This window comes from Cydia pomonella, chromosome 6, assembly GCF_033807575.1.
Source record: "Cydia pomonella isolate Wapato2018A chromosome 6, ilCydPomo1, whole genome shotgun sequence".
In the NCBI taxonomy this organism is placed as follows: domain Eukaryota; kingdom Metazoa; phylum Arthropoda; class Insecta; order Lepidoptera; family Tortricidae; genus Cydia; species Cydia pomonella.
In genome coordinates this window covers 13,549,288-13,576,303 of record NC_084708.1, presented here as the reverse complement: position 1 = coordinate 13,576,303, position 27,016 = coordinate 13,549,288, and the positions used below count along the sequence as shown (strand labels likewise).

At 39.1% G+C, this 27,016-nt stretch overlaps 2 protein-coding genes across 3 annotated transcripts; one reads left to right on the top strand and one right to left on the bottom strand.

Moving 5' to 3' along the window:
• Positions 1–366: 366 nt before the first annotated feature.
• LOC133519030 (acetylcholine receptor subunit beta-like 1) lies at positions 367–12,996 on the top strand. Of its 2 annotated transcripts, none has more exons than XM_061852891.1 (9): positions 367–475; positions 1,043–1,179; positions 1,617–1,771; positions 7,403–7,493; positions 7,939–8,286; positions 10,442–10,635; positions 11,725–11,883; positions 11,955–12,222; positions 12,585–12,996. In XM_061852891.1, exons 1-9 carry the CDS (start codon positions 415–417, stop codon positions 12,747–12,749), a joined length of 1,578 nt encoding a protein of 525 aa, XP_061708875.1. In that variant the 5' UTR covers positions 367–414; the 3' UTR covers positions 12,750–12,996. The 2 variants fall into 2 exon arrangements, with proteins under 2 accessions (XP_061708875.1, XP_061708876.1); XM_061852892.1 differs by having other exon boundaries at positions 394–475; positions 11,976–12,222.
• A 3,217-nt stretch (positions 12,997–16,213) lies between these two features.
• On the bottom strand, positions 16,214–26,791 carry LOC133519012 (DNA-directed RNA polymerase II subunit RPB1). Its single transcript, XM_061852858.1, has 7 exons — positions 26,679–26,791; positions 26,106–26,375; positions 25,702–26,008; positions 23,215–23,506; positions 19,470–22,897; positions 18,829–19,020; positions 16,214–17,597 (listed from the first exon to the last, which is right to left on the bottom strand). Exons 1-7 carry the CDS (start codon positions 26,757–26,759, stop codon positions 16,459–16,461), a joined length of 5,709 nt encoding a protein of 1,902 aa, XP_061708842.1. The 5' UTR covers positions 26,760–26,791; the 3' UTR covers positions 16,214–16,458.
• Positions 26,792–27,016: the final 225 nt, after the last annotated feature.

Sequence of the window (27,016 nt, the reverse complement as noted above, 5' to 3'; positions counted from 1 at the left end):
TGTAATACAACAGGTTATCCCTTTAAACGATCTTGGCCTTTTTACCTTTGATGAGGTAAATCTAAAAAGATAAACTTAAAGACAAAAAACGCCAACAAGGAAAGTGTATATTCCCTAAGAGCGAGAAAACCTCTGCTACTGTCAAAATGTACTAAGGCACAAATGCAATATGTATGTCTTGAGTTGAGCAACGTTATAACGTTTTTGATGTAAACGGCAGAGCCTGTTATTCATAACCATGTCAAAAATAGTTCCACAGTTGAACCAGTATAAGTCTGAGCTCTGTTAGCGCTTAGTTGTTGAATCTAGAGGGTAAAAGGGGAAGAGCTCCCGGTCGTGTAAGGAATGGTTTGTGAATAGATAGGGAGTGGGCCGGGAATCGGCGCGCGGCGGTACTCGCGGCAGAGGGCCGCCATGTCGGGCGGGACGCGCGCTTGCCTGCTGCTGGCGGCGCTGCTCGCCGTGCTCTACTCAGGTCAGTTACGATACGATACCAAAAAAAAACAAAACTTTGTCAAAATAAACATACCTATGCTTAATCAAAAATTAACAGCGGTGTTTATGAAAATGAATTGTTTGCTTAAGAAAAAACTATTTACTAAACAATATATTTTAATTTTAGCATATTCATGTATTAAAATCAATTATTTGTGTGATGACTCGAGTTTTAACTAAGCTAGTTATGCGTATTTAACAAACGCAAAGCAAACGTACCACGAAGCGATCAGTAACAACTAAACAACAAATATAAGTGTAACAACAACTAGAATCTTAGGTAACGATTCAATGTCCAAACATATATTTGATTATATTTATTACCTAATACAGTTAAGTGTCTTAAGAAGGATATATTTTCCAATACCTTTTCATCCGTTTTTACGTAGTTATATGCACATTCATCTCGCGGTCGTGTCTTATTGATCTGCGAGCGCTGCAGCATCACGGAACCAAACGAGTGACAGATAACGTGCGAATCAAAGAATTCTGCTATTATAACCGAAATAAAACATTTAATTACTAATTCATTGTGGATGTTTAACAGGATGGTGTTCCGAGGACGAAGAGCGCCTAGTGCGCGATCTATTCAGAGGATACAACAAGCTCATACGGCCGGTGCAAAACATGACACAGAAGGTCGACGTGCGGTTTGGCCTAGCCTTCGTCCAGCTTATCAACGTTGTATGTCACATTGCCTATTTTACTTAACTTCCGTGAGCTCTAGTGTCTTTCGTATTTAATAAATACATTGGCAGTTAATTGCGCTTTATACGCGTATTCGTTCATTCGAAATGAGAGTAGCCTATAGCAACTCCAGTTAACATTTATAATCAAACGAATGTTTAAAAGTAATATTATGTATTTTGCGCATCCTAATTATTTAGTAGATAGAGTAGTATCTCACGTTTATTCTTAAAGTTAGCCAATTCTAGCCCCTGTAGCCTTGCGTACTAATTTTCAACTCCCAATCGGACGTCATATTTCAACTCAAACAACTTCGGTGAGCTAAATTTTATCGAAGTCCTTTCAGCTGTTTGACGTGATTGAGAAAGAAACATTAAAACATCAAATAAATAGGTACATTTATGTTTATTATATTCGAACAATGTACATTTCAGAACGAGAAGAATCAAATAATGAAATCGAATGTGTGGCTACGTTTAGTATGGATGGATTATCAGCTGATGTGGGACGAGGCTGACTACGGAGGCATCGGTGTACTGCGACTACCCCCTGACAAAGTCTGGAAACCGGACATCGTGCTCTTCAACAAGTTAGTATCAATTTTTAGAGCTCCGTACAAAACTTTGTGACGGAGCTCTTATGGGATCACTTCGGTCTTGTAAATCTATTTGTTTGTTTGTTTCTTTATTTGCTATTATAAGATACAAGTACAAGTATCATGCAAATTTTTATACAATAAAATAAACTTAGCCTAAATCATGCGTAACATTCAAAATGAAATTTAAAATAACATTTGACAAAAGACTGATAAATATCCTAACTAACCTAAGGATGTCACATTTAAAAATATGTTATACATAATTATTTTAAACAACATTCGGAGATTTAACATAAATAAAGATAAAAAATACACTTAAAACAGCGAAATATATAAAGAACTTCTTCAAGCCATTTAATAACAATAATAATTAATTATATTTGTGTTTTGACGAAGCATATTAAGGAGCCCCCCCGTGGGTTTCATCGATTTTTGACAAGTTTTGAGTCGTTATTCCTACATTTGCACTACAGATAGAATGATAAGACAATTGGCTATCGGTTCTTCAATCTTTTGTCACCATTCTGGTCTGCCGAATTATGAAAGAAATGGATAGGTACTTATTTTTTTATGATTTTTTAAACATTGTCTGTCATTATCTAAATAAACCCTTTTTTCGTTACTCGATTGCTGTTAAGGATCTTTCATATACGAAATGTACATATTTGGGTTTATCTTTCACGTCTCTAAAAACTGGTCATAAATTTTAATTTTAAACTAATTAACACAAAAGTCATGGTCAATAAACCAGTTTTTTAGCCTAAAATTGTTCAACTTTGATGCCAAATATCTCGAAGACAATGGATGGAACTTTGAAGTAAATATAGGCTGCTTAAAGCCGTGGTTGTGAAAATAATAAAATAAGCTACAAAAACATGAGAGAAATAAGGGATTCAGATCGAAGGTCATTGGGACCACGGAGCCCCCTAAATGCGTCCAATTTTCACTATGCACAGGTATTTATCATAAACAGGTATTTGACAGCTTACTAATATAGGAAGACAGGTGAAGTCCGGGAGCACAATTCACCATTTACCTATTCATAGAAAACTTTTTCAAAACAGTTTACTTAAGTGTATGTTTGAAGTCAGTACCAAGCCAAATATTGAAGCTGCGGATTGATTAAGATCAATAAATATCCGGCTATGTACTGATTCTAGGCTATATGTATCCGTATCGAAGTGATTGAGGTACGCAAAGAAAGTATATTCATTGCCGTCGTGTTTTTAAAGAAAATGTTACTTATTTTCTAACTGTCCATAGCACGCAGGCGTGGGATTCGGACTGAGTTATTTCACCTCTCCCTCATTCAAAGGACTTGATTTCAAAGTATAAAGGAATTCAATGACTGTCTACAGGGCTTGAGCTTTTTACCTATATGCCAACTATTTTTTTTAGTCTAATTTTAGTGTCCCACTGCTGGGCAAAGGCCTCCCCTCGCTTCTTCCACTACAATTTATTTTTTATTGTTCGGAGAACCAACAGCTATAAATTGCACAATAGTTATATACAGGCTGATTCATGAGACGTGAGCAGAACTAAGCCTGCACAATCAGTAAATGTTAATGAACCGTTCATCATCATATTTAAGTAAAACAATCTCGCTTTATTTCTGTTATTTAACTTTTTGGGAAGGACAAATTTAATAATCTACAATCATGGACACCCTACAACACTTAATTAGAAAGATAAAACCTCTTTAACCGTTATGACAGCAGTTTGATTATGAAGAAAACAAAATGTCACACTTGAGTGAGATACGATTTTTCAAAAGTAACCAGACTCCGATGACATTCAATTTGTCACTTGTTATGGATAAAACAAATACATGGCGTAAATAAATTATAACATTTTTTTTGAACAGTAAAAAATAAAAGAACGTTAATCTCACAAATACTGGTACGAAACAGTTACTTATAACTTACTGAATGCTCAAGCTTGATCCTGCTTACGTCTCCTGAATCACCCTGTATATATAAATAACAAAGAGCCAATTATATGTTCCCACCGGTAGTAACAGGTTAATAAATAATTGGTGGTTAGCACTAGAAATTTTTTTACAGCGTGTTACTACTAATATTTTTAAATATTAATACTTATTATATCATATACTGAACAAAGAAACCAAAACTTATTAGTAAAATTAATACGTTAATCGATACAATAATATTCCAACGCATACGACTCGCTCACTCAAGTAATTTGTGTGTTAGAATCCGTCTTATAGTTGTGATGTTGCCATTAAAAACGTCTATATCCCGCTCCTTCGTTAGTCCATTTAGACTTTAACCAGCTCGTAGTAGAAAGCTATTCTTTCTGTAATTACGCGATGAAAAAGGAATTGAGAGGGGAGGGAAGTATCTTTTAGACCTAGATGGAGTATTGAAGGAGAGCTTAGCGAGCAATTCAGGACAATCAATGTTCCCATTTAAAATATTAAGTATATAAGTAATATCTGCAATCTGTCGACGTTTATGTAGTGGGATAAGGTGATGTTTTTTACAAATATTGTCATAATTGGATGAATTATAAGGAGTTTTCATTTTAAAGCAGAGGTATTTTACAAACTTTTTCTGTATACGTTCTATTCTGTTAATATAAATATTATAACTGGGGTTCCAAATTTGAGACGCATATTCAAGTTTACTTCTGACATATGTACAATAAAGAACTTTTATAGTTTTAATTTGGGTAAAATGTAAAGACCTATTATAACTATATTATCTAAATGAGTATCAAATAAAAGCTTTGAATCATGGGTGACTCCCAGGTCCTTCATACATGACACAGATTTAAGCACATGATCATTTAGCTTGTACGAAGTTGGAATTGAACTTTTTTTTTTATACTACGTCGGTGGCAATAAAGCATACGGCCCGCCTGATGGTAAGCAGTGTCCGTAGCCTATGTACGCCTGCTACTCCAGAGAAGTTACATGCGCGTTGCCGACCCTAAACCCACCCACCTTCGTTGAGCTCTGGCAACCTTACTCACCGGCAGGAACACAACACTATGAGTAGGGTCTAGTGTTATTTGGCTGCTGTTTTCTGTAAGGTGGAGGTACTTCCCCAGTTGGGCTCTGCTCTAGATCTGGAATGACATCCGCTGTGCTGTGCCCTACCACACAAAGCGAGATGACATTCGCAATGCCCATACCTCTCTTTTGGACGTAGTTTAAGGACGTACCCGGGTCCAACTTTGTTGTCTAGTGACTAGTAGGTTAAAGTAAAGCATTTAGATACATTTAGATCTAATTTATTGGTCTGGCAATATGCAACAAGACGTGTAAGGTCATCTTGCAAAAAAGAAGAGTCATCCAATGAATTGATATTGGTAAAAAATTTCATGTCGTCAGCGAAACAGCAATTTGGAAGTGTGGAAATAATCACTGATGTCATTGACAAATATATTAAAAAGCAAAGGCCCCAGCAACGATTCTTGTGGAACGCCACTGGGAACAGTTACCCAGCCAGGCACATGGTTGTTAATGACAACAGCTTGCGACCTATATCAATATAAGACGTGAACCAGCGCAACAGATCACCGTGAATACTCATGTTATTTAACTTAAGGATTAGCAATGTATGGTCAATTCTATCGAACGCTTTACTATAGTCTGTGTAAACTACATCTACTTGACTACCTTCAAACATGACTTTAGTTACATAATCATTAAGGAGTATTAAATTTGAAACGGTAGACTTACATCGCAGGAAACCATGTTCAACGATCGACGCTCTCCAGAAGACCCGGTACTAACATAACTCGCAGTACTTCTGAGAGAGATGACCGTTTCATCGTTGTTACCTCGCTACGAAATCATCGACTGAATGCTGTTCAGCTTCAACAGAAGCTCCTAGAAACCAGGAATGTGTCTATCAGTCGATGGACAGTTAGGAGACGACAGAAGGAGAAGGAATTGATATCCCACAGAGCTGCAAATGGTCCAAAACTCACCCCAATACACCGTAGTGCACGACGCGTCTTCGCTCGTGAACATGAAGAATGCATGGACCTATACCAATGGTACTTTTTTCCGACGAGTGCAGGATAGCTTTGTTTGGCAATGACGGACGGGCACGAGTCTACCGAAGGCCTGGGGAGCGGTTCTCACAATGATGCATTGAGGAACGTATTGCTTATGGTGGGGGGTCAATCATGGTCTGGGCTGGTATTTCTCTGGAAGCGAAGACGGACATTGTGTTCATCACAGGGCCAGATCATGTGGTCCCATTTGCGGGTTATATTGGCGATGAGTTAATCCTCATAAAAGTTACCGCTCGGCCACATATAGCCCTGATCACTAAGGAGTACATGGAGGAGGTTGGCATCAGAGTCCAGTCTAGAGTGGCCAGCCCGAAGTCCTGGCCTAAACCCGATCGAGCACATTTGGGACCAGCTGACAAGAAAAATCCGGGCCAAAAATCCTGCCCCTGGAACTTTATTGGAGCTAAAGACTGCGATTGAAGAAGAATGGGCGGGCATAATAAATAATACATACAGGACATTATTACTCAAATTGACCAAGTCCCACAGTAAGCTCAAAAAGGCTTGTGTTGAGGGTACTTAGACAACGATATATATAATATATAAATATTTATAAATACTTAAATACATATCCATGCTCATCACACAAATAAATGCCCTTACCAGAATTTGAACCCGGGATCATCGGCTTTATAGGTAGGGTCACTACCCACTAGGCCAGTCGTCAAACATTTATTATTATTGGGGTTTGTGGGCCTTTGAGTGCCACGTCGACCAGGTAGTGATCTATTGTAACAGCCCTTTAAAGTTCATTACTGATGCTCGTTGAATTCAGGAAATTCCAGGTTCTTTGTGCCGTAATGTTCTGTACCTCATAGGGTTGCAATACGTGCCGCCCTAAGTGGGTACTTCTTTTTGACATTAGTGGTCCACAGGAACAGAGAATGTGCATTGCAGTCTCCTCTGACTGCTTGCAGAACCTGCATGTCGCATCTTGTTTCTTCCCAATTTGAAACATGTGTTTGTTCAACTTACAGTGTCCAGTCAATATTCTGGTCACCGCGCAGGTTTTGTGACTTTTGAGCTCTAAAAGCTTCTTAGCAAATTTGTAGTTAAACCCTTTGATTAGAGCTTTCGAATGTTCTTGTCCTTTGACGAACTTCCACCAATCGATTGCTCTTGTTTTTTCTAAGTTGCTGAGCAGAGAATATGCATCCCGTTTTGTGATTCCACAGAACGGTTCTGGGCCGACCAGGGGTGTGTCTGCACCCTTTCTAGCAAGTTCGCCCGCTTCTTCGTTTCCGTTAATGTCGGAGTGCCCGGTACCGGTACCCATCTAAGTATGACTTTGTTGGAGTTAGCCAGTGCATTTAGGTTTGTTTTACAGTTCTGGACTAGTTTTGAGTTTGACTCAAGGGATTCTAGTGAGCGTGAATCTCGTGATCGAAGCGCGTAAGCGCCATGAATTTTGCGGCGCGTACGACGTTTTGGTCACGTGGTACAGGTTGCAATTACGACAATTTCCATTGTTTGGTATGCCTTCTCTATAGTAATAATCCATAGATCAATGAATGTTAATAATGTTCTTGAATGATGTTGTTATGATATTTTTGATAATTAAACACATTGTTACAGCGCTGACGGCAACTACGAAGTGCGATATAAATCTAACGTTCTCATCTATCCCAATGGCGAAGTACTTTGGGTACCTCCTGCCATATACCAGGTAACCATACAAAAATATTTTGTAAGATCAGGGACCCATTTCTCGAACGGTATTCGTCTAATATTATTAGTATGTTGCCATGGTAACCCATATGACTTGACAGTTCGTGAACTAGTAATACTAAGGGGCCCCACTGATTACCAGTTCGCCGGACGATATCGGCCTGTCAGTTATTCGCAAAAGCTGACAATCGCGAATAACGGATAGGTCGATATCGTCCGGCGAACAGGTAATTAGTGGACCCTTAATACCGTTCGAGAAATGGGCCCCAAGTGGGGAAGGCTTTCTAAGGGCAAATACCTCTACCATAGACATTGGTAGAGAGAAAGTAGTGGTACAGTACAGACACTAGCCGCCCTTTCTGTACCTAATTATTAACCAGACTTGGTGAAGTAATTATAGGAAGAGAAATGACCTGAGTATATTTTATGTTTTAATTTTACAGAGTTCATGCACTATCGATGTAACATACTTCCCATTCGATCAACAAACGTGCATTATGAAATTCGGATCTTGGACTTTCAACGGCGACCAAGTATCTCTGGCCTTGTACAACAATAAGAATTTCGTGGATCTGTCTGATTACTGGAAATCTGGAACATGGGATATCATAGAAGTGCCCGCGTACTTGAACATCTACGAGGGAAACCATCCTACTGAGACAGACATTACGTTCTACATTATTATAAGGAGGAAGACCTTGTTTTATACTGTCAACTTGATTCTACCGACCGTGCTTATCTCGTTCCTTTGTGTGTTGGTATTCTATCTGCCTGCTGAAGCTGGGGAAAAGGTAACGTAATCATAAGTATTTCTTTTATATTTAAATTTTTAAAGACCTAGGAAGGAAATATGACAAACTAATAGTGTATTCGTTGAAACGCCCCTCCTGGTTTGGTTATTGGCAATAACCAACATTCAATACAATATAAATACTCCTTATTGCACACCTCAATAAAAAAACAATACAGAGAGTAAACAGCTTCAGAAGTAAAGGTAAACAACAGGCGGTCTTATCGCTAAAAAGCGATCGCTTCCAAACAACCTTTAGGTAGCGGAAATCGTTAAATTTACACAATGTATTCATAAAACATTGTACAAAGAAAGATGAAGCATATTTGCTACGCGCTACAGCGCCGGCGTAGCACTACAAAATAAGCCGCGCAGTGAAAAAAATGTTAAGGAGGATTATTTACATTTTATATCAATGATATTGGTATGATAATCTATCTTCTTCTATATAAATAAAAATCAAATACGTTCGTTAGTCACGCATAAACTCGAGAACCGCTGGACCGATTTAGCTAATTTTGGCATTGAAATGTTTGTATTAGACGCCAGAAGGTTTAGAATATGATGATTTTGAGAAATCCAACCCCTAAGGGGGTTAAAAGGGGGATGAAAGTTTGTATGGGGTTCAAGTTTTATTTTAAGCTAGGAAGTTGACACTTTAAAAAAAGGTATTTTATTTAAATAGAAGAAAATGGAATTCAGCGTTTTTGAAAATGCATCCCCTAACGTGGTGAAAAAGAGGTTGAAAGATAGTATGGAGATCAAATATTTTTTTGAGTGCGGGATTTGAAATTTTGTACGTAGGCATATTATTAAAACACAAGAAAACAATTTCAGCGTTTTTAAAAATTCATCCCCTAAAGGGGTTAAAATGTGGTTGAAAGTTTGAATCCATTACCATTGTTTTAAAAACTTCTTATAAAGGCATAATAGCCGATTACAAATAAAAGTTATTTCAACGTTTTTGAAAATTCAACCCCTAAGGGGGGTTAAAAAGGGGATGAAGGTTTGTATGGGGTTCAAGTTTCATTTTGAGCTAGGAACTTGAAACGTTTAAAGAAGGAATTTTATTAAAATAGAAGAAAACTAATTTCAGCGTTTTTGAAAATTCATCCCCTAAGGTGGTGAAAAAGGGGTTCAAAGATTGTATGGAGATCAAATATTTTTTTAATAATATTTCAAATATAAACGGCATTGGAATTATCTGCCCCTCTATCACTCTTGCATATTCGAGCGATAGAGAGGCAGGTAACAAAATTTCGATTTGCGTGTTTCGCGGTAGGCCAAGTGTTTTTTACATCTTATAAAAAGGGAAATGCCTCAACCGCTCCGAAAAAAAGTTGTCCGTAGGGTACTTATTTGACAAGTCGGTAACATCTGTAAATAATGATTGGATAATCCGTGACGTGCTAAAAGGGACTATAAATTTATATAATACGAATACGATAGGTGATACGAAGTTCACCGGGTCAGCTAGTGTAATATAAATAAATAAAAAATTATATCCCTATTACCTCGGTATATACCGTTACCGCATCCCTCTCACACCAATATACACCGTGTTTATTTTTCCGTTAACCACAAGTGTGCATTTCTGAGCTTCTTTCTTCTTTTTCGCGTTGTCCCGGCATTTTACAAGGCTAGTCCCTTGAATTGGCGTAGGCTCTAGTTTTTACGAAAGCGACTGCCATCTGACCTTTCCAACCCAGAGGGTAAATAAACTAGGCCTTATTGGGATAAGTCCGGTTTCCTCACGATGTTTTCCTTCAGAGAAAAGCGACTGGTAAATATCAAATGATATTTCATACAATAAGTTCCGAAAAACTCATTAGTACGAGCCGGGGTTTGAAGTTTGAACCCGCGACCTCCAGACTGAAAGTCGCACGCTCTTACCGCTAGGCCATCAATGCTTCGTGCAGTCCTGATCTGAAATTAAATAAATATGCAACATTGAATTACTTTTTATAAACAAAAAATTTAAAATTAACTAACCCGAAGTTAACGGAATTCAATAAAAACACAATAGACAGTAGGTATATACCTACATTCCTTTATATTTATTGGAACGAAATGCATTTAAATTAAGATCAAGCCCAGACTCATTTCATTACAAACGTAATAATATTAAAAGTTTTAATAAATCTTGATTATTTAAGGTCACCTTGGGTATCAGCATTTTGCTGTCACTGGTTGTGTTCCTGCTCCTGGTATCGAAAATCCTTCCGCCCACCTCGCTCGTGCTGCCCCTCATCGCCAAGTACCTGCTGTTCACATTCATCATGAACACCGTCAGTATCCTCGTCACGGTCATCATTATTAACTGGAACTTCAGAGGACCTAGAACTCATCGGTGAGTGTCATTAATACCTACTAAAAGTTCGATACAATTTAAGCTACTCTTTCCCTGTCATCGTCATCATATCAGCTAAAAGAGGTCCTCTGCAGGACAGAGGCCTCTCCTAAAGATATCCAGAATAACTAGTAGAGCCCTGCCATGATCTAACGGTTCCCAGATCGCTTATGAGGTCGTTGGTACATCTTATCCTCCTTGCCTATTAGTGACCATCGACTTCTACGGGCAATGTTCTGTCCAATAAATTTTGCCGAGAAACTTCGAGCATAGATATATGGACCATTGCCATTTGAGTAACAATCTTATGGAACCTACGACTACATCATTTCATAATGAGATGGGTGATACAAGTTTTGTTTGTCATTTGCTGCCATAAGTACATACCTAGTTGAGTTCAGGAGGTCACTCTGGTATGGGATGGTATTTCAATTAATCAAACATGCATTTTTGTGGTAGTTAACTCTTTTACTAGGCCCATTACATGTGACTTATTTCACTACAAGAACCTAACGGACTATCTATTATACACATTAGTAGATCGTTGTACAACATTCCATCTAACAAACTGTGGTACTATTTTCCCCTGGATAACAGGACAAAATAACAAAAAAAAATGTTTATAGGTACATCCACATACGTTTCATAAATGGAGGTGGAGCTACCCTGGCCCTTGTGTCAAAGTTAGATTATGTTAGTACCTGTAGGTGTTAACCTTATGTGAATACAAAAAAACCGGCCAAGTGCGAGTCGGACTCGCCAGGAAGGGTTCCGTACCATTATCTATAAAAACGGTCACCCATCCAAGTACTGACCCCGCCCGACGTTGCTTAACTTCGGTGATTGGATGAGAACCTCGAGATTGGAACGAAATATTTATTTTATTCTGTTTTTAGTATTTGTTGATATAGCGGCAACAGAAATACATAATATGTAGAAATTTCAACTGGCTAACTATCACGGTTCACGAGATACACCCTGGTGACAGACGGACGGACGGAGGGACAGCGGAGTCTCAGTAATAGAGTCCCGTTTGACCCTTTGGGTACGAAACTCTAAAAAAGCCTCAACTGTAACTGTTATTTTCAGCATGCCCCTTTGGATTCGAAGCGTGTTCTTGCACTACCTGCCTGCCGCGCTTCTAATGCGGCGTCCACGCAAAACCCGCCTGCGTTGGATGATGGAGATGCCCGGCATGGGCGCACCACCACACGCCGCCGCCCCGCACGATCTGCCCAAGCACATCAGGTAATGCACGATATTGTGGGCTAATCAAAACATTAACCTCTTCGCGAATGAACCTATATTTAACTTTTCAGTGCTATTGGTGCAAACCAAAGCAAAATGGAGGCGATGGAGCTGTCTGACTTGCATCACCCTAACTGCAAGATCAATCGGGCAGCTGGAGGAGGTGGGGAAGTGGGAGCTTTGGGTGGTCTAGGTGCGCTCGGTGGCCTTGGCCTTGGTGGGGAGAGACGGGAGTCAGAGAGCTCCGACTCTCTTCTTCTGTCTCCTGAAGCCGCCAAAGCAACTGAAGCAGTTGAATTCATTGCGGAGCATTTAAGAAACGAAGATCTTTACATTCAGGTAAGACCATCTTATATTATCTAACTACAGTTAGGTAAGTATATAGACGTATTCTCTTATTTTACAAATAATGTACATTCCTACACTGCTACTTCTTTAAAATCATGCCAATAATAGTAACCTACTTACTACGTCTCGCGAGCCATTTTCCACTGTGAGTCTCAAAAAGCGGTTTCAAGCTGTCGCGCTATATCTGCTCTGGTGTTTGTGCCGATGTCGCGACTTTGTTCACTTCTAGATACTTAAATGAAGCAATAAAGTGGAGTTCTATAGTAATGGCAAACCACTTCACTCCACTTTACGAGTATCTACTTAGGTACCTGCGTAAATTTTGTAATTTCACCTTATATAAATCTTTGCAGACGCGCGAGGACTGGAAGTACGTCGCTATGGTGATCGATAGATTGCAGTTGTACATCTTCTTCATTGTGACCACTGCTGGAACTGTGGGCATCTTGATGGACGCACCACACATCTTTGAATACGTTGACCAAGACCGTATTATCGAAATATATCGGGGGAAGTAAATACTAATTGCGAACAGCGTATAACTGTACGACAATCTTTTCTAGGCTTGCTTATTGTTTTAAACCTGACCAGTAATATATAATCACGCGCCATATTGCGGAATTTCATTAGAACTAAATTTTTCATACTAAACTGAACTGTAACCCTATACATGAGAATAACAGCGCCCTCTTGACAATGATCATTTATTTCTGGTCGGGCTTTATATAGTAGTCAACCCAGTTTTAAATAAAACTTCCAAATGCAACGTATTTCTTCCCTCAAAATCATTATGCAGTAATGATATGTAATATTGTTGATTTGCAAATTAAGTCCAAACAATGCTCAGTTTTATTCGAACTAATGAAGTCTTAAAGATACTTGTATTTTAAGCGCTCCAGCTTTGTAATTTATTAAAGGTGGGTATTCAAAAAAAAATATTTGTACTTACACATGCTTCCAATACGTTATCTATACCTACCAGCTATCATTAAATTGGCAGTTCATAAATTTGGTATGGTTAATTAATTAGCAAGTTTAATCACTTTACAAACACTAATTTATGTAGTATGGTTTGACAGTAGGTACCTACTACTACCCTACTACGTTTTAACTTTTACATAATATTTACTTAACAGTATACCTGATTGACTTAATTGTTATGGACAATGCTGCCCGTTCTCTTACTAGCAAGCTTTCGTGTTTCTTCCTGCCTACTTAGGTATCCAGGGAAAAGACAAGCTTGAATACTTGGCCGCAATGTGAAGAAACCCTCAGCGGCGTATTATGAGCATAATAGTGCTAGAGTTGGCATCGTCATGGGTTTGTTAAGCCTTGTAGGAAAAGTTGGATATTCAAAGACATAAGTAGGTACGTTACCTACGCTGCGTATACTTATAAGTAATCACTGAACTCACTTGGCTTACCTACTTGCGTTGCGAGCGGACCGTATGCCGCAATAGACATTCTTAGCAGTCCAGCAAGTCAATCTAGAGCTTCAAAACGAAGAGCCAGAAGTTATCGTAAACAATTATGCTACTAGTTCAAATAAGATTATAATAGGGTATTACAATAAATTAATAGAAATTAAAATGGCTGTGTTCGAAGTTTACCTAGCGTAAAGCACAATACTGTTTCGACATAAGTTTGTATTTTGACATGTAATTAGGGACGAGGTAATCGCGCGGTAATTTAAATCATAGTCTTAAGAAATTTTATCATTACATTTACTATTTATTTTCTTTCGTTAAATGCTCTTTATTTTAAGACCCATTCCAGGCCCATGACGACACATATGCGTCCTGGCTCAACGCTTCCGCCAGGCCCGTGACTAGTATACGCGTCATTAGTAAATCTCTTTTTAAGCATAAGTTAAACGTAATACGATGAATCCACATGTATTAGGTAAAATATAATGACCATTTTTAGTGATAATATAGTTTTTTTTTTTATAATTTTATTTTTTTCTACTCATCGGGCGTATTGAAAATTGAAAAACGATTTACTACATGAATTTCAATCAGATGTTTTTTGAAAATTTCTATATATAATCTTTGCATTTTCATATAGCGAATACATTTACTAAAGACATAAGTTATTGTATATTTTAGAAGTTATTGACATGACGCACGGTTTTCGTCACCGTGGCCCGGCACATACCGTAAAAACTTCGCGTATTTACGCAACTGGACAAAATAATCCTTACACCTTTAACATAAGGTTTATTTTACTATAATTGCCTTTTGTACTTAGATCATTTTGTGAAAAATGTAAGTTTGGACGACTTTAAACACACACACGAAGAAACCAAGAAACGTTTACTTATTATATTATATTATTTATTAGAGTTCTATTGACTGGGATATAAACCGTGATTAGTTGATTCCCTTTTTGATTTTTAATGTGCTCCCGATATTTCGACGCAGTTACATGCAACATGATCACGGGTAAACGGGTTTATATCCCGGTCAATGTGACTAAAAACTAACCGTGAATCAATCAAAACTCTTACATTATATTAGTTTTGATTTTAAGAACTGAAATAAAAAAGTTGGTTATTAAGTTGTGGTTAATCACAAATTCGTGATTTCTTTTGTTCTTGGTAGCAATTAAGATTCATCCGTTTATTTAGGCAGGTTTATTAGTACGGCTACAGCTTTTTACCTCATTTGTGAAAAGTACCTTATATCTTTAAGAGGACAATTGATGCTTCTAAGATTGGGCATTTAGCTCTCCTTAGCTTAGATCCTCTACTGGGTGACTAAAACTTTTTTTTATTTATTTCATTTTTTTACCTTGCACGTGTGCATTTGCCCTGACGCATATGGTACCCATTGCAGGCGGTGTTTAGTGCTTTGTGAAAAGTACCTTATCTTTAGGAGGACAATAAATGCTTCTAAGAATGAGCCTGTTATATTGTTACTGGCTAGCTAAAACGGTTTATTTTTATAAATTGTATTTTCTTATCTTGCACGTGTGCTCTTGACCTGACACATGTGCAGATGGTGTTTTAGTGCCTTCTCCCACTCTACCATATAACCCGACTTTTAAAACAATGACAGTGAGGGTAAGTAATTTAGTCACGATTTACTCGTTGACACCTACCTTTCGCTCGTGTGTGTGATTGAGTATAACTAGTGAAGTGACCTGGCTGTGGATTATCGGAATACGTACTTGCCTTACCTGACTGAGCAAATTTCGAAGTAACTGACTTCAATTTTATTCAAATAAAATAATATTATATTACTTGCAAAAAAGACGTGGTTACTAAAAAATGATGCATGAACCAGTCCTTTTTACCTGTGCAGTAAGTGGCGGTCCGCTTACACGTCGAGCCAGGCCCATGACGCACAAGTCTCGTCAACGCTTTTATCGAAAAACCGTTTGTATGGGGGCCTGGCGGTAAGCGTTCATTCGCAGATGCTTGGCCATGAATGGGTTAAATCTGGAGATTATTAGGCTATTTAACAAAAATATATTATCTTGGACAAACTGAAAAAAATTGTTGCTAAACTATTTAGTTAAGAGCTTTCCGAGAAATGAAAAGCCATATATTTACTGTTATAATTTCTGAATTAGAAATAATGTTCAAGCAAGTAAACATAGTTGGGTAAAAATGTATATCGACTGGGGTCTCCTATAGAGTAAGACAATCATATTAGCGTTATATAATATAATAGATGTTTCAGAGGGTTTTTGTTTTTATCATTAGAGATATTTAATTAGAATACTGTTAAAGCTGAGAATGAGCAAGTATCATCGTTAAATCAAAATCTCGATATGGGCTTGTAAGATCCTAGTTTTGAGCTGGAATCTATGGGAAAAGTTATTTGTAACTCGGCCTATAGCACTAACTATACTTACGCACTTACTGTAAAATATATTGTCCACTCATTACTTTTGTATCCATGTTGTTTTAATAAATTTTTACGTGCGAAATACTGATACTATTTTTGTTCCTTTTCCATTCCCAAATAAAACACAGTTTCATTTTTTGACATTTTATTTTTACACTAATATTATGTAACACAAACTTTATTATTTCTTACACCGAAAACAGTCATTCTTTCTTAGCCTAATTTAATATTTCTTAAATACTTTTTAGCAAAGCTTTTAAGCGATGCAAAATACAATGTATGAATTCAAAATTGTATTTTTCACAAAGAAATTTCGAATTACCGAATACGTATTATACCTAAATCAATAACAAGAATTATGAGTACTTATAACCTAATCGTCATCTTCGTTATACGATGGTGAAGTCGGCGAGTAATTTGGTGAAGTCGGGGAGTAGGAGGTCGGACCGGCGGAAGAAGGAGAGTAGGCAGGGGACGAAGGAGAGTAATTCGGTGACGTAGGTGTGTACGTTGGCGACGTTGGAGAGTACTTGGTCGAAGAGGGCGAGTAGCCCGGCGACGACGGCGAGTAGTTCGGTGAAGAAGGGGAATAATTCGGAGAGGACGGCGAGTAACGCGTGCTGCCCGGGTGTTGTGGCGACGAAGGAGAGTATGCCGGGCTGGCCGGTGAGTACTGAGGACTCGTCGGCGAGTATTGCGGGCTGGTCGGCGAATATGTCGGGCTGCCGCCCGCGATCGATGGGGACGTCGGCGAATAGTTCGGCGAAGTTGGAGAATATTTTGGCGACGACGGCGAGTAGCTCGGTGAAGTCGGTGAATACGCCGGAGAAGTGGGAGAGTACGACGGGCTCGTCGGAGAATAAGCGGGGGAAGTCGGCGTGTAATTCGGCGACGATGGAGAATAGCTCGGTGACGCGGGACTGTAAACGGGGCTGGTCGGCGAGTAGCTTGGCGACGATGGAGAGTATCCCGGTGATGCGGGCGAATACGCGGGACTCGTCGGCGAGTACGACGGACTCGTAGGCGAGTAGGAAGGACTCGTCGGCGAGTAACTGGGGGAAGTAGGCGAGTAACTCGGGGACGTAGGAGAATAAGCCGGGCTGGTCGGCGAATAGCTCGGCGACGTCGGAGAGTAGCTGGGCGACGTGGGTGAGTACGACGGCGAGGTCGGCGAGTAGCCAGGCGACGTGGGCGAATAGCTCGGCGAGGCCGGCGAGTACATGGGTGACGTGGGGGAGTAATTGGGCGAAGTCGGCGAGTAGGACGGGCTAGTGGGAGAGTAGTGCGGGGACGCCGGGGTGAGGCTGGGCGAGGCGGCGGCGTACACGGGGCTGGTGGGCGAGTAGGACGGCGAGGCGCCGGCCGGCGACGCGTAGGGCGACAGCGGCGGGCCGGGCGAGCCGGGCGAGCCGGGCTGCGGCGACCACGCGCTGTACGCCGGCGACAGCCCCGACGCGTCCGACGCGCCCGACGGCGAGAACGATGGCCCGCCGGGTGTCATGATGCTTCCCACTGGAATACAAATTTTTGATCAAAACAATATTATTACGTGAAATCGAAAGATATTACTTTCACTATTATTGATATAGTATGGTTACAATCTTACTGTAAGCGCATTCGTAGCAAACATGACGTAACGATTAGCTAAATAAAATAGCTAACAAGAGTAGCAGTGAGAAAGAGAATCTTCTCTACTTTAGTAAGTACCATCACTACACCTTATAAAACAAAGTCCCCCACCGCGTTTGTCTATATGTATGTATGTTCGCGATAAACTAAAACTACTCAACGTATTTTCATGCGGTTTTCACCTATCAATATCAATAGTTATACTTGAGGTTAAGGTGTATAATTTGTTAAGGTTTTGTGTATCCCGTGCGAAGCCGGGCGGGTCGCTAGTTAGTATTATTACTCATGCTAATTCAGTGGTAGTAACATTAAAAGTTTGTAGGGTGGAAATCCAGCTTAGCAAATAGTTTATTCCCTAGAGCATTGTGGATTCTTTTAAATTAAAACAATTGATTAATAGCTTATAACGACACTATATCTACTAAGTCAGGTCACAAGTTCTCTTCACAAAGGTTTTCATTGATAAACAAGCTATGGGTACAGATTCCTTATTATTTATGAATATCTTTTAAAAGCTTATTTTATGGTAAATAATTTAAAATGTAATTTTACGTTACTTGCTACCGCAGTTTTGCATAATCAAGTCAGAAAATACGCGACTTGTTTAAGGTGATTTTGTTCGCTATTTCATTATTTTTCTCTTCAATACGATTTTACATGATTGAATTTAATATATATTTATATTTCATGTGAATTGAACTGACATCATTGCTACTGTACATGTTTTACCAAATCTACTTGTTGAATGGGAGTCAAATCTAAGCGTGTTACTGAAAAGTACCCTTAGTTTGAAAGGTATTCTATGAAGACACAAACTTGTCGGACAAATAAGTAGTTTCATACAAATAAACAATTGTAACTATTTTATTAATGTGACACTGATTTTTACCACCTTTTGAAAAATATAATTTTTCACACGCGTCTTCGCGTCTAACGACAGTCATAAACTAAATAAATTGTAAAAATACCGCGACCTTAATTGTAAACAAATTATATTACTGTTTGATAAGTACAAAACAAGCTTTCAAATAATGGCTATATTTTATTAAAAGCTTTTTATCAGTCAAAACCTTTGTGACAGAAATTATGACCTAAGTATATGTGCAACACATACCTTGACCAGGAGACCAGACGCTGCTGCCGTAGCCCGGCGTGTTCTGCGTAGACCACGGGGTCATGAGCGGCGTCATGGAGGGCGTGCCCACGCCGAAGTACATGCCGCCGCCCACGCCCATGCCGACACCGAGGCCTCCCATTTCCATGCCGTGCTTGCATTTCTCGGCGTCCAGGAGTAAATCGAAGCAACCTGGAAATAATAATTATACATAAATATAACATTCCAAGACTATTGTTTGTTAGCTATGAGGTCATGACAAATAGTTCCTAGGACTAGTCTTGGCCTTTAAAATAGAAAAGAAAAAAAATACAGGAAATAACTATAATAAAAATATTAAGCAAGAATTTTCTAAAAACACTAACAGTGTTTACAAAACATTATATTTTCATGAATCAATGTGTTGTTATACAATACAATACAAATACTCTTTATTAGGTAAACAACAGGCGGTCTTATCGCTAAAAAGCGATCTCTTCCAGACAACCTTTAGGTAGCGGAATTTAAAAAAATTATGTTATGTCAGTAGGTGTTCCAGATGCAATAAAAGTCTGGCACAGACTAAACACAAAACAATATATCATATACAAAAATTATTTAATTTGTTATTAAAATGTGTTAGCTGTATTATTAAGTCTTACCTGTGCCCATTCTTGGCAACTGCCCCATGATAATATTTTCCGACACGCCTCTCATGGGATCCACTTCAGCATGACTAGCTGCGTCCAGCAGCACATCCACCGTTTCCTCGAAAGAGCATCTCATGAGTGCGCCAGTGTCCTGTCTGTTGATACCGTGACGGGTGATCGCCATAAGGTGACCTTTAGCCGTCATGACGTCACAAAGCAATGCAAGGTGCCGGTAGTTCACGTATAGACCGTAGAACTGCAGCACAGCGTTCATTTCCTTTTCTACTGATTTACGCACAGCCTCGATACCCAACACTTGGAATATTTCGCAAATGTCGTTACTGAACGTCCTGATCGGATCGACGTCTCTCTCGGACAATACTTTCATAAGAGATGTACCGTCAGTTTCCAATAACCATTCGGCAATAGCCTTGAACTCTCCCTGTTCAGTGATAATAATGCGTTTCTTCGCCTCCGTTTGAGGCAAGTGCATGTATACTTTGGCAATAGCTTCTATACCCTGTAGAGTCATATCTGACAACATATTGGCTTCAATACAGCGCAAGAACATGTCGTCTTCCATTTTATCAACCGTCTCTTCGTCATTGTCTTGAAATTTGCTTTCTTCGTTATTCATGATTCTGATACGCAATACAAGTTTTTCCGCGTTGTCGTCGTTGAAGATACAGTTCAAGTCATCTCCAAATCCTGCGTTAATCTTCTCTGCGATTTGTTCCATGGTAAGTTTCTTGTCTGTCATCCTCTTACGATCCAACTCTATACGAAGAAGCCAAGGCGAAATCTTTGTAGGATCGAAATCAGGCATTTCATAGTAGACATTTACGAATTCTTGATCTTCAGCAATAACTGTGTTTTGAGGATCAGGATCATAATAAATAGCTGTATTAGCGGTCACTTTACGCAACGTCGTGTGTTCCAGCCTGCAAAGCACATTCTTAGCTTTCTCAGCATCTCGAGCAGCACCACCTGTTAGAAACACGGTTAGAGAAGGCGCCTTTGGTTTCTTGGAAATGTTGATAATTTCCTTCAGACGTGGCACACCAAGGGTTACGTTTTTGGACGACACACCAGCAAAATGGAAAGTGTTCAGTGTCATCTGCGTGGCAGGTTCTCCGAGAGATTGCGCGGCCAGGGCACCCACCATTTCTCCAGGGTTTACTTGAGCCTGTTGGAAGCGAGTCTCAATTTCTCCAATCAACCATTCAAATGCTTCACTTGACAATCTGTATTCTTCAGCAACAAACTTAGTGCAAAGTGTAGATCTTACTAGACATTGGAACAATAAAGTTGCATTCTCATTAGCTTGTACGGATAAGCGATCTTCGCCAGCTACAATTACACACTTTTTCAAAAGGTCTTTGACTCCCTGTATAACTTTGATGGGGCTCAGGTCTGTCGGCATTCGTTTGTTTATATGGAAAATCTTTTGAACATTCCAGATCATTCTTTTGAAGTTGCATGGGAGTACAACTTTAGATTCTCCACTGGGGAAAATTTGACGCAACACTTCTCTGTCCTTGTTCAGTTGTTCCCATTCACTTTCAAGATCGGCAATAACATATCCGGATTCCGTGAGTTCTTTAATAATTTCTTCATTGAATATCCTCTTTAGGTAACGTTCATTTGAAGGGTCAAATTTGAATTTCTTTTCAAATGCCTTGTTTGACAGTTTTACAGTTGGTAGATTTTGGAACTCTACAGTTTCTCCAGCGAGGCCATCCTCGCCGTATCTCAACTGGATAAGCTGTCCGACAGAGTTACGCACGGTTCCATCATAGTGAACCATTACCGACTCCATAGCCTTTATGAGACGACGTTGGATATAACCGGTTTCAGCAGTCTTTACGGCAGTATCGATAAGACCTTCACGACCTCCCATGGCGTGGAAATAGAACTCTGAAGGAGTAAGGCCGGCAAGGTATGAATTTTCTACAAAACCTCTGGACTCAGGACCATAATCGTCTTTGATGAAGTGTGGCAGAGTTCTCTTTCGAAAACCGAATGGAATACGTTTACCCTCAACGTTTTGTTGCCCTACACAAGCAATAACCTGGGAAATATTAATGTTGGAACCCTTGGAACCTGATACCACCATAGCTTTGAGGTTATTGTACTCAGTCAGTGATTTCTTAGCTGACCCACCAGTCTTATCACGAGCGTCATTAAGAATACGATTCACTTGATTTTCGAATGTTTGCCTGAGAGTATTACCAGGCGTAGGCTCCAACTCCATATTGTGAGCTTTTTGAATGACCTCTATTACATCATCCTTAGCTTTAACTATAGCTCTCTGAATTTCTTGATATGTTTGCGGATCTGCAATAGTGTCTCCAATACCAATGGAATGGCCTTCCAGCAACAGCCAGTTGTTAATCACAGTTTGAATATTACCATAAAATCGGCCAGCAGTTTCATGGCCCAGCTCCAACATGCAAATGTGAAGAAGAGAACCAGCAGAGGCACCAAGTGACTTTTTACACAATATTCCCATGAGAAGCTCCCCATGCTCTACTACTACTTTAGTGTCTCCAGGAGAAATCCATTTGTAAGGCCCATCATCTTCTTCATCTGGATGTGTGGAATGTGTGCGAATCATGTTTACATTACCTGGGATGATCAGAGTAAATATTTGCTTTCCAGTCCACAGTGGTTGGGGTTTCAAAATGCAAGGCTGAGGAATTTTACCATCCCAAGTGGGTAAAAACATCAGAAGGTTCATGACCTGTTCTTTAGTCAAGAACACATCTCTTTTAGTCATTTTTCGAACCGCAGTAAGAGTGTCCTGCACAATACCCATGACGGGTTTGTTAGCTTGTGGAGTAATAATCTGTCTGGGTGTTATGTGAATATTTTCTACCTCGGCGCGAGTCTCCATTGACTGAGGCACGTGCAAGTTCATTTCATCTCCGTCAAAATCGGCGTTGTAAGGAGAAGTACAACTCAGATTCATACGAAACGTTGACCATGGCAGTACTTTTACTCTGTGACCCATCATACTCATTTTGTGTAGTGTGGGCTGACGATTGAAGATAACCAAGTCATCATCTCTCAGATGGCGTTCCACTTTGTATCCATATTGTAAATGCAAATCTGATGGTTTTGGGTGGAATCTCAAGTCTATCCTCTCTCCATTGTCGCGAACAATGTACTTGGCCCCTGGGTATTGAGCATTGCCTCGCCGTACAAGCTCTTGCATCCTATCTATATTGAATGGTGTTACTAACTCTGGGAATGTCAAGTTTTGAGCAATAGATCTGGGTACTCCTACTTGATCAATACGCAAGTTCGGATCTGGCGTAATGACAGTACGTGCTGAGAAATCAACACGTTTTCCCATGAGATTTCCTCGAATCCTTCCTTCTTTGCCCTTCAGTCGCGCTTTGATTGCTTTAAGTGGTTTTCCTGATTTTTGCATAGCTCTGAAAAGGAAGCAAACCAATACATATGAGATATGTCAAATACTAAGAAACATTAATGAGGTCAGATAAAGGCAGAAATATTGAGAAAATAACAAAACAAGATGCTAAATGAGAAATTTTGCACGATGTAATAAGAAATCACCAGTTTAATTTACTATGAGTTTAAATTTACCACTATAACTTCCAGCCCGCAACATATAAAGTTTACCAATTAAGGTAACACAGTGATAGTGCTAGAGATTATTTAAGCCATTACTTAAGAGGCTCAAAACTCAGTTCACTGACATTACAAAACTGAACAAGATTGACTAACTTACTTTGGCATACCAGGCATGTCATTATCAACAAAAGTGGCCACATGGAACTGAAGCATTCTAATGTTGTCAGCGAGAACATGGGCTGCAGCACCCGACTGTTCATTCCTTTGTAACTCATTATTTGCTTTGATGATGTCAGCAAGTTTGTGTGTCAAATCATCCTGATTCTTAGCAGCCCCAAACATGACCACAGCTGGCCGCACTGACAACGGTGGTACAGGGAGAACTGTGACAATCATCCAATCTGGTCTGGCGAATTTAGGATCCATACCCAGAATAAAGGACTCCTCATCTACAAATAAAACAGTCATTACTAATGTTTGTGTATAAAATGTAACATAACGTTTGTGGATCAAACATAGCTCAAGGAAATTAACAAAATCAGGAGAAATTTAAATAATTCGTGTAGTTTTGTAAATTGGTATTGGTTTTTTTTTATATATATACCACGTCGGTGGCAAACAAGTCTCCATAGCCTATGTATGCCTGCAACTGCAGAGTTACATGCGCGTTGCCGACCCTAACATTCCGCACCCTCGTTGAGATCTCAACCTTACTCACTGGCAGGAACACAACACTATGAGTAGGGTCTAGTGTTATTTAGCTGCGGTTTTTTGTAAGGCGGTACTTCTCCAGCAGGTCTCTGCTCTAGATCCGGAATGATATCCGCTGTGTTGTGCCCTACAACACTAAGAGAGATGACATTCACAGAGCCCATACCTCTTTTTTGGACGTAGTGTAAGGACACACCCGGGTATATTTATACCTTGTGGACTCCAGATAAACATACTAAAAGTCCTCAAGGGTGGGGGTTGTGCTGACGGTGTAGGGGGGTTGAAGATACCTTTTTTTTCAGATTTTTGCTCATATCTTAAATATCTGTTACAACTAGCATTATAATTACATCAGACAAAAGTTTAACCATAAAAATTCCTACAAATTTAGTTATGTTTATTTTTACTCTATGATCAATACTTTAGGAGCAGGTCCCTGTATTGTATATTTTTCTGATATTTTAAACTGTTCCTACGCTAACGTCTGCATTCTGAAATTTTGCGAACCGACAAGATATTTGTAGATTTTAACTAACTTCTGGGCTGAGATTTTATAAAATCTTCAGTTCTATGATGCTCTCCAAATTTTGAAATATTTGATTTGCGTTTTACTTAAACCTTTAACCGTTTTACAGGCCGCCCAATCTACTAGGATTTCCCAAAAAATGCAAATATATTTCAATTAATCCAGCTTTGATGATTGATTTGAAGACAAGTAACATTTCCTGAAAGTGTAATCTAATTTGAACCTTAAATCGGAATGCTAAAGTTGAAATTCTAATGGCGCGTAGGTGGCCAATAAACCGTTCTATACCTGGAAAAGGGTTAAGAGTTCAGCAGTGAATACTTCCCTGAGCACCATGATTGCACAGCTAACTTGCAATGTTCTACTTTAATTTGATGCATTGGGGAAAATATTTGACTGTTGGGGAACTAATATGTAGCAATTGATGAATAAGAGCTTGTTACGAGCTGTATGTCAATTGTTTTTAAATTAGCAGATTAAAAGAGGTGTATGAGTTTCCACTCACTAAATCGAACAGGCCTTATTGGAGCTTGGTTCATTGTGACCTTTAAAAATTAAAACTTAGAACACATTTTATGTTACGTTTTTTTTACAAAACTTGTTTTATTTTGTACTTGTAGGTATTTACTTTTTCATGGGGAACGGCCCAACCAAAGTTTCGGTTTCGGCCGAAACTAGAACCAAACCCGAAACTTCGGTTACGGTTTCTGTTTCGGCAAAAAAACATGTTTCGATCGGACACTATCAAAAACGGACGGGTAACTACGGAACGCTACACTGAGCATGGCCCGACATGGTCCTGGCTGGTTTTTCTATATTTGGTCAGCAGTTGACTAAACTTGCTTATACCAGACTAAAAATTTAAGTTATGATGAACAATTACGAAAAATCTTTTCTTATATTGTCTACTTTTTGTCTCTTTGTTAACTTAAACACCTTGTAGCTCCTGAAGTATTGATCGTAAATCACGGTATGAGCATAACTCTGGAAAAGGTACCTTCAACCCCCCCCCCCCCCTCTTCGACACCCTCAGCACAACCCCCACACTCGAGGCCTTTTTAGTATGTTCATCTGGACACCACAAGGTGCAATTGTACTACTTTACAAAAATACACTAATTATTTTCCTCGAGCTAACACCTTTTTTTCTGTGAAGATATCCTTTGTCACATTTCATGGCTTTAAAATTTTCCATTATATCAAAATACATTCAAAGTTACATACTAAATATTAGGGACATGTGTCAATACAAAACTAAATAAATATATCTTCTGTCTTGCATCAGGATCAAACAAGTAAATAAATCATCAAGCCTCTAAAATCAGACAGTCAATGTTAAAAACATACATGGAATATAATTATAAAAAACAATTTATCCACCAAGTGATGCAACTAACTCAATCCTCACCAGTAATGTGTTTTAGAATTTCCCAAACTCTTTCTGCAGTAATGATGATCTTTTTCTCTTGCGAGTCTTCATTGACATGTTTCCACTCAGCAGAAAGGTCCAGTCCCTGTCTCCTGATTGAAGGCTGGTAATGACCACAACCTCCATGGCCAGAGCCTTTTTTAGCCTCCTCTCCTTCTTTCCCTATATCCATGTCTTCTCCACCCTCACAAATATTTTTGCCCTTACATAAGTCATACACATATGTTAATCTTTTACGTGGTTGTCCTTTTGATTTCATTACAACTTCTTTTATCTTTGGATTTGTCTATAAAAAAAAAAGATTATTCTTACCCTGCATTAAATTCATTAAACAAAGCAATGTTATTAAACAAAATGTTACATACATAAAATGGATAACTTACCGGACTGACAAGCAGTTTTGAACAATAAAAACAAACACATCTTAATATTTTTATAGTTTTTGTTATGAAACCAATATGAAATACTGGTTTGGCTAGATCAATATGGCCAAAGTGTCCAGGGCATTCTGTCATGTTGCCAGCACACGTCTGGCATCGAGAGCTTCTGTCGATCACCCCTTGTCGAGGATCCATAAGGCCCCCAAGCTTGGGCCTTCCGCCTTCCATGGTTTCAGGGAAGCGGATACCCCCTTCCGTGACTGACATACGTCGCTAAAAAAGTGTTTACATACTTGATATACATAGCACAGCATTACACGTATTTCACAATAATTATCCTTTAACACAACATAATATTCATAATGGATGTCACAAAAACGAAAGATCACTAAAATTGTGACCGTGATAAACAAATAGACTTGTCTTGAACAAGGCAAACAGATAACACCACAATACAATCGAACTGCGTGACCCGTGAAGACATGTGTCTAATATATGAATCCAGCAACTACACCGTAACTTTATTATATTGTTATCACAAAAGGAACTTAAAATAACACTGTATTCATAACTTACTATTTCATCTGGTGAAAGTATACCAAACTGTACCCTTTTTACTTGGCGCAAGGGCGCCTTAGAGTCATTCGTGGTCGCCATTTTGAATGGCTCTGACTTCTGCCATTTTTTTTTGTAAGATTTGACAGCTGTTGCCACAGTAATATTTTATTGTATCCTGTGAAGGACATCACTATTAAAAAAAAAAAGTTTATCATAGATACTCATTGAATTTTGCTGCTGTTGTAAGTGTTTGTTTTTAGTTTTCAATTATTAATGGAAAAATGTCCAGAAATGAAGGTAAAATCGAGTGGTTGAGAGCGGTGTTCGTTGCCAGAGATACACTTTTCGGGCCGTTT